The following is a 14538-nucleotide window of genomic DNA, read 5'->3' on the forward strand; positions in this document are numbered from 1 at the left end:
AGAATCTCTAGATCTGACCAAGTGGCATTGGGGGAGTGAGTCCTAGGAGGGAGTGTGACTGCCCAGTCTGGCATCAGATTACAGTTACATGGATCTGCAAGTGGTCAAAATGCAGCCTTGCTGTTTGTTTTCATCACTGAACAGAGGTGGAACAGAGAAGTATCATAGGATGGGTTGGCTTGGAAGGGAACTTAAAGATCATCCAGTTCAAGCTCACCAGCCATGGAGAGGGACACCTTTCACTAGACCAGGTTGCCCAGAGCCCCATCCAGCCTGGCCTTGGACAATACCAGGGTTGAAGCATGCACAGCTTCCCTGGGCACCCTGTTCCGGTGCCTCACCACCTGGTGGTCAAGAATGTCTTCATAATATGTAATCTAAACCCACCTTCTTTCAGTTTAAAATTGTTGCCCTTTGTCCTGTTGCTACAAGCCTTAGTAAAAAGTCCAAAAGCACAGCTGAGTTATTTTTAATGGTGTTACCTGTAATGTCCAACTTGTGCGTAGAAAAAAGTCCTGTGAGCACAGAGCTATCTTTCTAAGATACTATTCCATGAGTTCAGTGTCTGTGATAGGACCTGCCTGTACTGCTGAGGTAATAGGTCAGTTTGTAGTGTTATTAGTCTGGTTTGCCAAAGAGGTACTGATTGTTGGGTGCTTACCTTAGTCAGCACAAGCATCATGATGTCTCTGCTTTGCAAAGTTATCTCTTCCTGAATTGTCAATTGCATTTATTTCATTTATGGTAACTCCTTCTGTTTTAGACATGTTAAGCTGATCTGACATACGACAAACTCACAAATTATTAACTGTCAGAAAATTCTGTGGCTTATTTGACTTGTTCACATTTAAAAAGGTTGTTTCTGATGACCACTGGAAGAGGTCCACATCCCAGGAGGAAGAAAAGGCAGACTCACAAAAGGTCACACCGAGGAAATGGGGCTCTGGAAAAAGATCCCGGCCCAGACCTCTCTCAGACTATGGCCAAATGTCGATCCGAAGTTTCTCTATACCAGAAGATGCAGTTGCAGTGGAGTCTCAGAACACAGACTGCACAGATGGAGAGAATCAGCTGGGACTGGCATCCCTTGGGTCTGGGATCCAAAGCAATACTGTAGGCTACCACAGAGGGAGGAAAAGAAGACCCATCTCCGTAATAGGTGGGGTCAATTTCTATGGAGACGATCAAGTAGAAGAGAGAGAAAATCTGCTGACACAAGTAAGATAAACAGATGTGCTCTGCAAACTGCAAAAGACCCTTTCACTTCCTTGTCTCTATCTTCAGCCTAGAAAATAGAATGGATGCTTCCTTCTCTTCCTTCCCTTTTGTCAAGCTGACATCGTGTACTTAGAATACTGCTTTCCTGGTCACTAATTACTTTGTCTTCTTGCTAAAAATACAGCATGGAACAAACCTGATACTGACTTTGGGATGATCTTTTCTGTATTGTAAATTAATCTGATTTCTTTCTTGGCATGGTCATTATGTCTTATGTTGGTCTATACGGGCTTATTTGTGTGTAAAACAGATGTGTGTTTAGCCTCCATATAGAGGGCCTGAGGAACAGAATAGTACAATCAAACAGAATGATAACACATTATTTATTGGTCATTTCAAATTATCCAAAAGCAAGCCTGTTCAAAAACTGTGGCTTTATAAGTGATGTTGAAAATCTTGGTTTTGGCATAGTAAAGATACTTAAAACTAATGAAGACAGGGCTTGAGAAAATTGGTAATAAATTGAGAAATTAATGAAATTAAGAATTTAAGAAAACTGACCATATGAATACAATGTCTGTCCATGTACTACTAAATTGATCAGATGAAACAAAGGTAGGAAACGTATTGGCAAGCAGTGTATACTTGAACAGTACCTATATTTGCCATCTCTGTTGGCTTAAGTAAAAGAGTGAGAAATCAAAAACTTCTGAAAGGTAAAAATTGCTCCTTTCTCCCTGGAGGTAGTGCTGAGCAAGTACAATGTGTGGAGGAACTTACTGTTGTGTTGGTGGTCGTGACCCCATCTTGCATTTGGTTGCAGAGCTTCAGCTTTTGTAAGACTGCACTCATCAGGTATTTTCTGCTTTCCCTGGAAGCTGGAGGACTTCTGCCTAAAACAATTGTCAAGCTGATAAAGCAACAGAAAAAAGAATTAGTATTTGCATCCTCAAAAAATTTGATTCTGGTGGTTATTAATGAAATTTGAGTCCTGTTAGTCTTTCTCAAGCCACTTCATCTCCTGCTGGGAAGTTTACTGATAGTAAAGTGCTGAAACAATGTCAGGCTTTTCAGTTTCCTGTGAAAAACATTTTGTAACATGAACACTGTTATTGTGTATTAGATACTTTTTCTTTATAAGTCCTTGATGAAAAAATGCATCTTAATGCAAAACTCCAGCTGAAGCCAGTGAACCTTTTACCCAGGCAAAGGCCTGTGTTTCAAATCATATGTAATTAAGATATTTTAAAATTAATTCTATTTCTTAATTTGGAAGGTTAAAAAAAAGAGGAAAATTATTATTGTAAATTCTATACCATCTTACTCAAGAATAATAGATGGATTTCAAGAGATAGTAAGTATGGGCAACTTGCTGTACTGTGTAAGAGATTAAATACTCTCCAGGCCCTTCATTTAGTGCTGAGACCAGAGTGATCTCTTTTGAAACCTTGTTCACATCAGTTTAATAGTGAAGGAACATGCATCAAGGCAGCTTTTTGAGTTGACTCTTTCCATGCTCCAGTGCTGCCATAACAGCTTGGCTGGGGTTAAGTTAGCACATTGCTGGATCACTGTGGTCAAGACCAAAATGATGAAGCATTCCTAATGTTATTAAACCAAATTATGGCCTTCCCAGGCCAGTTTCCCAGGGCTGCCACACATCCATGTCTGTCCAGGGAAAGGATTTGGACTGAAGCCTTATAAGAAAATTTTAGTTGCCCAGAAATTAATAGCTTTTTTTACTTACTCAGCCAGTTATTTGCATACAGTAGTTGCCATGACTTTTATTAGCTATTTGATACAACGAATCAGACTTTTTGTGGTGAAGGATCCTGGTATACTGATAAGGCAGTTAGGAAATAAAGTTTAAAGATGAGGTTGTAGATGAATCATAATCCATACACATTGAGGTTTCTGGCAGTCATAACAAAAAGTAAACTTTTAGCTGGAATGTGAAAAAGTTCTCAACAAGCAGGCATATATGCGCTAGAAGTATTTTATGTGGGGCTGTCAAAGACTGCTCTTCACACTGGTGATTTTTTTTTAAAGCTTTGAAAACCCATGGGAATATTTGAAAAGTACAAAGCTAATTCCTCTTCACTGTATTTTGTTCTGGTCTGACAGCTTAGGTGTGAGAAAACATTTTCAAACAATACTGTCATGGGTTTCATAACAGAGTGTCAAGAGATAGTTCATTAAAAACCATCCCAGATGTTTCAGATTACCTGATAGAAGAACAGTAACAACTGAACAATAAGAGAAGATCTCAAGCTGAGTTTCTCTGAAGTTCATGTGCTGAAGCCTGGTTGTTTAATGTTGAATGCTTATGCAAGGTCATTCAGCCTGGCTAATGTGGCACTGTTCAGGGACAACATAAAATCAGACTCAGTTTGCAAATAAAACAGGGGTAGGTTTTCCAATCATAATTTAAGAAATGAATGATTTATCCAAAGAAAATGGCTTTGAGATAATGTTAATAATAAACTTAGTATTACCTCTTTCTTACGAGGCTCCTGGGAACTCAAAACAGAGCATCATTTAGACAATTATTATTGTCTTGTTTATTTTACTGACAAGCAATAGACTTTACTGCTGAAAGCAGAAATCCACCACCTCTGCAGAAAACCTGTTCTAGTGTTTTACCATCCTCATCCTAGAAAACCTTTTCATTCATCTAAATTGGTCTTCCTTCACCTGAAAGCTATTCCCCCTTGTCCTATCACTACATGCCAGTTGTAAAAAGTCCCCCTCCAGCTTTCTTGTAGACCTCCTAGGGTCCTGAAAAGCCATAGTGAGGTTTCCTGGAGCCTTGTCTTCTCTAGGCTGAACAACCCCAGCTCTCTCAGCCCAGTCTTCATAGGAGAGGTGCTCCCGCCTTCTGATTGTCTTCAAAAAAGCATATTACAAGATGAAAATTACAGAGCATGTCTGACCACAACAGAAGGCTAAGTAGTTTTCAATGTAACAAAGAACTGTAATGTAATAAAACTTGTTCTGTGATGCTGGTGGACATGGTATGCAGTGTTTAAGCAATGTCCCTTCAACATAGGAGATTTTACTGCCTGTGTAATTGCCTGGACTATCTGCAGAAACTTTACTTCATACCTGAGCTTTGCTCAGTTGGACATGCCTGTAGCTCAACTAATACTGGATTTTCCTGTTTCCTCGGTAGCCTGTGGCACGGCCACCCGTTCCAGCACACAAGGTGCCCCCGTACAAGGCTGTTTCAGCCAGGTTCCGGCCACTCACCTTCTCACAAAGTACCCCCATCGGTCTGGACCGCGTGGGACGGAGGCGGCAGATGAGAACATCTAATGGTAAGATGAGTATTTTTAACTGTGTAGATCAGAAAGCCACACTCCAGGCTAAGGAAGAATTAGAATATAATGTGGAGGACAAAAGAGTGCAAACCAACTCAGTGACAAAGTAATATCCAGCTAAGTTGCTTTGTTTTGTGAGTTTCTTACTAGTAGCTGCTGTTCTCATGTAAAACTTTTTTTTCACATCTACTCTTTGACATTACTATGGTTTATTGTTCTGCACCACTTACATGCCTGTATTCTCCACTCTCTTAGTCATATACTTGCCTAAAGTCAATAGATTATGAAGGAAGTACGTTCTAATATGCTTGAGTTCACACCTGAACCCTAGCCACACTCATGTATTTTTAATTTTTTGTTTGTCATGCATTCAGCTTTACTTAGATAGGTAAGCCTTAAATAAGTAAGTGGCTTGCTGATGAGTGTAGTCCAACCTCTGGTCCAACCCTCTGGTACATGAGGGACAGGTCTTGGTAAAAATTGCCTTTTTTGGAAGCACTGTGCTTTCAGGCTCGCTGATATGTCCTGTGTAATTTTGCTGTAATTGTTTACTCTTAGCATGGAATGCTATCTGGAGTTAACAGAAATAGTCTCTTAACTAGTCTAGATATAGTGGAACATTTCTTCATAGGTGGGTCCAGAACAACCTGGGTTAACACCATTTGTTTTCCTTCTGGCAAGATTTGTAAATAAAAGCAAAATTCTCACTTTGTATCTTTCACTGTTAATAGTGAACAAAACACTGTTGGGAACCTTCACCCTGGACCTTCTTGATCAAGGCTTCCCATGACTGAAGTAGGAACCTTAACAAATAGCATTTTCAATGTTTATTAAAATTATGTGTATGTTTACAAGTCAGTACTTGGCTTCTGTGGTTCTTAGCTAAGATTTAGCTGCAGTGATGTTCAAATTCTACCAAAAATGCTTTAGCTACAAATTAGTTTACATAAGAATGTGTTAAAACTGAATTCTCCTGTTTTAAATAGAACATGACAGTTTTTTTCAGGAGGTGCTCTTCAAGAAGCAGGCTTGAGAATTTCTAACTATGGCAGTAAGAGGGACGTACCAATAAGATGAGCTCAGCTGGTTGGAACATGGTGTTGATAATGCCTAGACTGTGGGTTTGATCCCCTTATGGGCCATTCACTTAAGGGTCGCACTTGATGATCCAACTCAGAATGATTCTGAGATACATTGTTGTGCTGGTTTAGACAGCTGGTTTAGAGAACTAAACTCCAAATAAGCCACTCCCTTTCCCCCTGCCTCTTTCAGTAATGGAGGGACAATAAGGAGAAATTACAAGATAACAATTTACTAAAATTGCAATGACAACAGCAGCATCAGTAGCAAAAAGTATGCAAAAAGAAGGTGCCCTACCCACAAAAAATGGCATTTACCACTGAAAAAAACTCCAGATCTTCCTGAAGACAGTGCTTGCTGTGGTCTCCACACAAAGTCAGGATAATTACTGTTCCTGCATATGAGGCATGTGGTATTTGGGACACAAGGGCAATATGTCAAAGAGAGCTTCTGCTACTTAATGTTCTCCCTCACCCCAGTTGGCAAACAGCGGGAGGAGTAGGGCAAGCAAACCCCTTGGAAGTGCGATCATCGCGTTGTGCCACAGCGCTGCTTCAGACCGCTCCGCTTTGCTGGTTCCTTTCTGCAAAGCTGCCTCTGGCACTGATGCTGCTCCAGTTGGGCTCTTCTGGAGCTTGGGCTCTGTGTAGCTCAGCTGGGCTCGGCTCTGTGCCACTGCCTCTCTCTGCTGCTTTTTGTTCCCTTGGAGTGGCGCCTCAGACCCATCATTGCTGTCCTTCAACACCGTGTCTTAAAGCTGTGACCTGAATGGATAGGAAGGGAGAGGGGCTGGATCCACTTGGCTGATCCCAATACCTTCTTCCTGGAGAGATCCAGCAAGATGGCAAACTCTGGTTTCCAGTGTGCGGCTGCTTCTGCCAAAACCATGCCCCCAGCGATGATGTGGGCGATACGGAATAAACAGCGCTAAGAGCTCCACCCCCTCTTCTCTCTAACCAGGGCAATTATATATATACTCCATTTGTATTTTCCTTGAATTTATATTGTAGTAAAATATTGGGAACTAATTTAAAACCTATGTCTGGTGTTCTGCTGTATGCTTCTTAGTACACTTAATGATCCAGATCAGGCACTGAGGTAAATTAGACATCAAATGCTGTGACTCTTGCTGAGATTCTGTGGTGTTTCAGTCCCTGATTCCAGAAGGACCACTCACAGAATAACAGGTCTTCCATAATGTAGTTTGTGAAAAAAGAGGCTCTTTTATTGTCACACAGCAGGAATTATTTTTTCTATTTTTAGTTTTCCTTTCCAGTTGATGTTTGTAAATGACATGAAATAGTATTAGTTACCTAGACAACTGCCTGAGAGCAGTATCTCTCCAGGTATTTAGATTTTGAATAACTGTTCTCCTAAACTTAAGCATCAGGATGACAAATACACAAACTAAGATTGCTGCCACTTTTCAGGACAATGAAGCCAAAGCAACCTTGATTATGTTAGATATGACTTTTATGAGACCTTACAATAAACATAGAAGTGGAGTAGGAAAAGTCTCTGAAATCAAAACTCTGAAGGCAAGTGTGGAATATCATGGACTTCACAGTTTGAAAGCAGTTGCAAAAAATCTGTTTGGTAGCTCCAGAAGAAAATGCTAAAGTGACTAGTGTCACAAATTCTGATCTCTTTTCTTTTTTCTCTTAAATCACAAGGCACTTCCTTGTCTTTGAACATGTGAGAGTTTTTTGTTTGCTCATGCACAGTGAAATTTGATAGCACAAAAGCCCTTTATAGAAAGTAATTCTAAACTCAAGCACTGAAAACCAGTGGTATCTTATTTTAGTTACTTGCTAAAGCCTAATACATTACTTGCTTTCTTCTTATAGCAATGGTAGATAAAAGTGGAGATGTAAATTTTAGAAAAATAGATGTTACAAGACAGTAAATCATCATCTGTAGGAAAGAGAGTACGAATCAGACAACACACAAGAGACTGCCCTTGAGACTTACATTGCTACTCTTATGCTTGAAGGGTTACAGGTTTTAAATTACATTAAACAGGTTGTCTATTTGTCACTACAAAGTAATTTTTATAAGCATCTGAAAAAAATAACCCCTTTTTTTTTTGTATATTTTTGGGTGGGACTGGAATTTGGCCTGTGTGGAGCACAGCTTGGGAATGACTCAGGAGAATGGTTGATTTTCTTAAAGAGAGAGCTGATGAGTGGAATCAGATGTTCAGTGTCTGCACGAATGATGTGGGAAGGGAGGTATAAAATGAAATGGTAATTCTTGCTGGTGTGCTGAATTATTCACAGTAGTAAAAGTGAGACATGAGGCACTGCTCTGGCTTCAGGTGTTGGTAAGGCCAAGGTAACGCATGTGGAGGAGGAAAAGAGCCTGATGTGCTTACAGAAGGATGGACTTTGAGCTGGATATTGCCATTCAGGAAAAGATCTTGCAATCTTAACAGACATTTACAGAGTCAATGCAGTGCATAGTAACAGTCAAAACAGTAAATAAAAGGGCAGGAGTTTGTAGGAAATGAATAGAGAACAAAACAGAAGGCCCAATTGTGCCACTGGTGTGTGTGGGGGCCATCTCCCCTTCCTTTCCATCCCAAAAGGCATTTTTTACAGGGGACCATATAGAGAAAAGCAGAAGGACAAGAAAATCGACTCAGTGTGTGTCTCTGGGAGGAGTGATTAATGTGGCTTGGGCTCTGGAACATGGAAAAAAGGACAATAGGAGAAAAAAGTCTGTTTGGCGCAGGAAAAATGAACAGATAATAGTTATTGTTTTCAATAATTTAAAAACTAAAGGGCACCAAATGAAATCACCAGAGGGCAAGCTCAAAATAAAAGATAGTTTTCGCAGTCTGTAAAATTAAACTATAAAAGTAATTGCTACACATTGTATTTCACATCCCAACAGTTAAAAAAAATCAGAAAGTGGTTTGAAAAATCCAGTTCATTAAACACAAAGATATAATTTCTGCCCCAGGAGGGATCTGACTGATCTGGGAGATAACTGGAATTTAGAAAAGTACATCAGAAAAATGCCATCACACGCCTCATCTATTTTTATGTTCCTCCCTGGCTGCTGTCAGAAAAGTGGTTGGGGGTCACCTGTGGTCTGGCTCAGGATGGAGGGTTCTATGATACCAGGGTGTTTCTAGAACTGAATTTTCTTGAAGTGGATAAACTAGCTTTTAGTATTTTAGTAAGTGCTACCCACAGCCTTTTCAGAGTGCCCTGCACAGTGGCTAAGCCAGCTCAGCATGCATTTGGACAAGGTCACTGTGGTCTGCCACTACAAAGGACAGCCTGTGCCTCCTCCTGTCCCTGGCTGATCTACAAGGAAATAAAGCCACCACCACCTCACCCCAAATGAGCACTTTTGTGGTGGTTCAGTTTGCCAGATGTGCCCATGTAGAGGAGGGAGGGCAGGCCCCCCTCCATCCGAGCAGCATCCCACGGTGGCATTAGGTTAATCATTGGGCAAAAGCACACAGCCTGTTCCTTTCTGCAAAAATCAGACCAAAAGAGTTTTGAGTTGTTTTTCAGAGGTTGTTTTTTTAAAGTGTCTTGTAAAAGAGCTGTGTGGGGTTTGATCTGGTTTTCCTTTGTCAGTTGAACTGTTTTTCCCCGATGGGAAGGGGTTTGACATGGCAAAGATCTTGTGATCTGGCTGATTAAAAGTGTGAAATTTTCACTTGCAAGTCCCGGGATCATCAGCACTTCAGTGTCACCACTGTCAGTTTTGTTTGCCAGCTTGCTTTTTTTTAATGGTTTATGCCAAGAAAAATGCTGTGTGTGAAGATCTTATGTAGTAGCTTGTTTTTATTGGGCTATCCAACTAGAGTCCTTGCAGCAAGAAATAATAGGGAAGTTTGAGAGATTCAGAAGATGATTTCTGTCAGTCTCCTGTGGAGTGCAGCACAAATAGTATTTTTGCAGAAAGACAGCATTAATATTTCAGGGTGATGTTTGGCCTTTCCTTCTATGTCTGAGGCAGCAGTGGGGAAAACCATGTGATTTTAGTGGGTGTTGAGAAGTTGTTGTATGCAGAAATGCCTCCAGGGTTTTCTGAACACATCCCTGGAGGAGGCAATCTGCAGTTACAGGACAGGCTCAGCTGAGCAACAGTTTTCAGCTAAAGAAGAAGCCAATAAGTTTTTGGGGCTTTCCAAACTGTAGGCGTAGCACTGTGTACAGACATAGGTTGCAGCAGGCTTTGCACTCTCTGGACGGGAACAGCTCCTGCCTTTGCTTCCAGTGCATGGCCTGATCCAGCTTCAGTGAGGGAGGACACAGATGTGGGGTGAATGCTGGCCCATGGTGAATGAATAAGGCTGTGCTCTGGCTGGGTCAGACCCAGATGGATGGTTTGAGTTCTTTTCTGCTTCATTCCCTATTTCATAGAGCTGCTGAATTAAGTTCGTAGTTTCAGTGAGAAAATGTCTCCCTCCTCTCTGTTTTCCTGGGAGCAGTCTGCTGCAGCCTTAACACTTGTGTTGCTTGTGCCCTAAAAAATGATAGAGCATTTGCCTATGAAGCAAGAGAAATTGTGCAAAAAATACCTTAATTGTTTACTTCTTCTGGAATTTTAACTGGTATAGTATGACAAAGATAGACCGATACTCTGAACAGTGTTGTAATACAAGGAACTCCCAATTCCTATCCAAATAGTCTCTCCCTCTGGATTGCAGTCATTTGAATATAGATTGAAATCGCGTTTCGCTGCTTTAATGAAAAACAAATGCACTCCCTGGCTCGCTGTGTTCGGATGTTCAGGCTCTGTGGGAGCGGTCTGGGCGGCTGCAGGCGCAGCGCGGCCAGGGTCAGGCAGCCGGGTTTTTGTTTCTTTTCTGGAGCTTCCTCCCTAAGGGCACCCCATGATGTCAGAGAGCCGGGAGCTCGCGGCAGCCAGGCTGAGCGGCTGAGTGCGCTGCTGGCAGTTCCCAGCCGGGCTCGGCCTCGGAGGCACTGCCGGGAGCTGAAGGCAGCTGACAGCCTGTTCCTCTAAGCTGTGCGCAGCTCAGAGCCTCTTGTGATCCTTCAGCAGCCCTGTAGGACTGAGCAGCATCACCTGTTAGAGGTCTGACGGCAGCATGGTAGCCAGGGGGGCAATGGCACGATTTTGGAGTCTGGAGAGCCTTCAGATGGGTACGTGTGAGTAGAACATGCTCGCTCTTGCTTTTTTCATGGTGTTTTTTGATCTAACTGGTAAACAGTGGCAGTCGGGGGGCCTGATTCTGATGACACTTACTCTGTGTCATCCATGGGAACTGCAGTACTGGTGAAAAGCTGCTAGAGGATCAGTGTCAATTCCAGGCTGTCTTAAGTTTTTTGCATCCCATTGGTGCAACTGGGAAAGCACACCCATCCCTCTGTATTTCTGTCTGTATACAATAGAGGAAAAGATGCAAAATTCAAGATTTCACTTGATTCTACCCAACAAAGTCAATGTAAGCTTGTTGATTTGGTACAGAGGAACAGACAGCTTTCTGTCCCAAAATTGTAGTTCTTTTTTGTCTGGAGTCAAACGAATTAGGTTATTTTAATGTGCCATTATTCCTGGAACAATCCCACCGGCAGTATGGATAGTGCAGTGGAAATGTAGAAAGGATCGCTGGGATAAATTTTTTGGATGTTGCTTTATAAGATAAAAATTGATTTAATGAAATATTTATTTGCAGATCTTTTAATAAAGCATTTTCGGTAAATTTCGCAAGATGTGTTTGAAAGTTCATCAGTGCTCAGATTAATGAGTTTGTAGGGGAGAAAAAGTCTTGATTTTTCTAAATAGGGGCTCTGCATCTTCTTGCTTAAGCAGATGATACTGTTAATGTGAATGTCTATTTAAAATGTTAGGGAGTAGAACAGAATAGCCATGTTCTGTTGTATCACGACTATGCCATATTTTCCCATTTTTATGGAAAAAAAAAATTGCAAGTTTTTAATTGAATCTGTGTGGTGATCTGCTTTGATCTCTCTGGCAAATTAATGCTCAGATGAGTGAAGATGCTGGTGATGGTATGTGTGCCCTGAGGAGGGGGTTGCAATATTTCTCCCGATAAGGAAGTAGCAGATGGCAGCAGGTTGCCTAGTGGTAGTAGGTGCATGGAGTAAAGCCAGGAGTTGTCTCCTTGCAGCTCTTACCCATCCAGAGCTCAGCAGACAGGCAGTACCCAGGTCTGAAGCAGAGTAGAGAAGAGGCCAGTGTCAGGATCCTGCTGCTTAGCCTTGCTGCTTGTTGGAATTGGCAGGTTCAATAATTCTGCTTAAATGTCCCTTCCCAGGCACTCAGAAGTAAGAGCTGCTCTGTTGACTGCGTGGCAACCTACCTGGGAGATGCTAACCTTTAGCAAAGAAGTTCAGGGCTAGCAACCTAATCTGAATTTGACCTTTTGAGCATTATATGATCTTCAGACTCTAGTTCACAGCTTGGCCTTGCCATAAGAATAAATCTTTAGGAATAAATTAGCAAGGACCAGACAGTGCACTCAAGTATGGGGCCACTGGTCATGAATGCTTCTTGATCCTGGGTGCTTTGAACATTACAGGCAGCTTTCAGAGGCAAACCAACTTGGACAGGGTCCAGCACTGAGCAGTGTGGGTGTCAGTCCGTCAGTCAGTCAGTCAGTCAGTCAGTCAGACTTGTTCCTGAGGTCAGCCCCCAGTTCTCTTTCTCTGCCAGGGGTGATCACCAAAAGAATCTGTCACCAGTGCTGTACCCCAGAGGGGTTTTATAGTTTTATACAGTAACAGTGTTTCTTATGTGGCTGTGTAATAAGATGAAACCCATTTTAGTCCTGACCTCTCTTTCCATACAAAGCTGCCTCCTTGGTCAGAAAATGCACAATTGTCAAACCAAGAAACTGTTGTGATTTGGAAAAATTGGAACAGGTTTTTTGTAGGGCCATTCCACTGTGCCCAGTCTGGGCTCCATGTCCCCTTGAGCCTTGCTGCTGGCAGAGCCTTCCCAGTTTGTGGGAGAGGTTGCAGCAGCCAGCACAGAGCTGGGGCTGCACACAGGCTGCCTACCCCTCCCATAGGTGGGTGGGCACAGAACCATTGGGTCCTTGTGTCCCTGCAGGGGATGTGACGGTGTGAGGGCACCCAGCCTGAGGGTGACAGTGTCCCCACTGACTGCTGGGGACTGGTAGGGCCCTCACATCTGCTGCCTGGGAAATGGCATCGGGGCTTTCCTTCTGATACTGGCCATTTAAGGTTTCCTCTGAGAACAAATAAGTAAGGAATTGTTGTAGTTCTGGGGTTTTTGTGTGCAAAAGTTTTACCAGCTGCTAAATGTGAAATTCTAAAAATGAGTAAAACTTATTTAATGACGAAAAGGTGGTTTTCCTGAGAGCTCTGCTACCCTCCACTCCTGCTGTTACTGTTTTATTTGTGACAACAAAGGCAATTTCTCAGCAATTCCTCTTGCATTGTTGTCTTTCTTTGAATCATAAAAATGATGAAGCAAACAGCTGTTGCACTTTTGTTTTAGTTGCTGCAGATGTTGGAACTGAATCTTCAGCCTTAGTGGATGACAATGGCAGTGAGGAAGATTACAGCTATGAGGAGCTCTGCCAAGCTGCTCCCAGGTACCTGCAGCCCGGAGGGGAACAGCTAGCAATTAATGAGGTAATGTCCGGGGCTTTGCATTGCTGGAATGATGACACAGGGAGGGCAGGGACAGGGGTGGGGGGTGTGGAGGGATATTTTCCATAGTCTGAGATTTCATAGTCATAAAAAATTCAATGGCAGTAGCTAGTTTTTTAGGAGTAGAACAGAATAGTTCTGTTTGCTCAGTGGTAAATACCTTTTTGTGGGTAAAACTTTGTTTTGTACGCTCTTTTACTAGCATTATTATGATTATTGCGGTTTTTCAGTAAATTGTGATTCCTTCTATAACTTCTCCTAGTGTTTCCAGGAAGGGAGTGGGGGAAAGGGGACAGTTTGAGTGGGTTTGATTTTCCCTCTGGGTTTTAAACCATCACAGACTGTAACTGTTACCCTATATAATCCTGCTTTGGAGCAGGATTCTAATTGTTTTCACTAATGAGAATATGCATAGATTTCTGAAAATCTGAAATTTTAGTTTTATCCTGTAACAGGAGTAATAGTAGGCAATCTAGTGACCTATATTGATATCTTTGTAGTTTATAAACACTACAGAGTTTATCTTTCATCCTTTGCAATCTCATTTTCTCCCTATCTTAGCTGATAAGCGATGGCACCGTCGTCTATGCAGAGGCTCTCTGGGACCATGTCACTATGGATGATCAAGAGCTGGGCTTCAAAGCTGGAGATGTCATTAGAGTTCTAGAAGCTTCCAACAAAGACTGGTGGTGGGGAAGAAATGAGGACAAGGAGGCCTGGTTTCCAGCTAGTTTTGTCAGGGTGAGTAACTCTTTTGCTTCTTGCTTTTGCACCATTGCAAGATTCCTAGCAGAGTGCAACAGTTGTCATGGCATTACATTTCATACCTGATCCTCATCATGTTTATAGCTGAACTTCAGTGGCATAGCCCCTAAGGAGTTCACAAGGAAAAAGGCAGTAGAGAATCACACCCTAAGATCCCTTAGCTTCCCTGACAACTTTTACTCTGTCTTCTTCATTTGGTCCCTTTGTAACCAAAGGAGTTTCTCAAACAGAGATTACAAGAGCAGAAAGCTCAACCAAAAAGTCATCAGTGTGTACAGAAAGGACACAACAGTTCTCATAAGGGCAGGGGAGAGCTATGCTGCAGGGATTTCTTGGTAAAATAGGGTTTAATTTATTATCAAGGGCTTAATTTATTATCAAGGACATTGTGTAGAAATCTGGTTCACAGTCTGAACTCCACAGTCAGAACTCACCCAGATTAATACCAGTGTAACTCTCAGATGGTAAAAAATTGAAATATATTTCAGAAAATAATTTGAACTGCCTTTTGAGAACCTGTAGTGAAA

At 42.0% G+C, this 14538-nt stretch overlaps 1 protein-coding gene across 4 annotated transcripts in view; it reads left to right on the forward strand.

The window, feature by feature from the left end:
• SPATA13 (spermatogenesis associated 13) overlaps positions 1-14538 on the forward strand; it is a 158734-nt gene that overhangs the window by 127879 nt on the left and 16317 nt on the right. For 2 of the 4 annotated variants that reach the window (XM_036404148.2, XM_036404150.2), the window contains exons 3-6: positions 856-1218; positions 4391-4535; positions 13092-13228; positions 13808-13987. In XM_036404148.2, the coding sequence (XP_036260041.1) occupies positions 856-1218; positions 4391-4535; positions 13092-13228; positions 13808-13987 (825 nt within the window). Of the gene's footprint in view, positions 1-855; positions 1219-4390; positions 4536-10636; positions 10748-13091; positions 13229-13807; positions 13988-14538 lie in introns of those variants that run through there. The other 2 variants (XM_036404149.2, XM_036404151.2) reach the window with 2 other exon arrangements.

This window comes from Molothrus ater, chromosome 2 (genome assembly GCF_012460135.2).
Source record: "Molothrus ater isolate BHLD 08-10-18 breed brown headed cowbird chromosome 2, BPBGC_Mater_1.1, whole genome shotgun sequence".
Taxonomy (NCBI): domain Eukaryota; kingdom Metazoa; phylum Chordata; class Aves; order Passeriformes; family Icteridae; genus Molothrus; species Molothrus ater.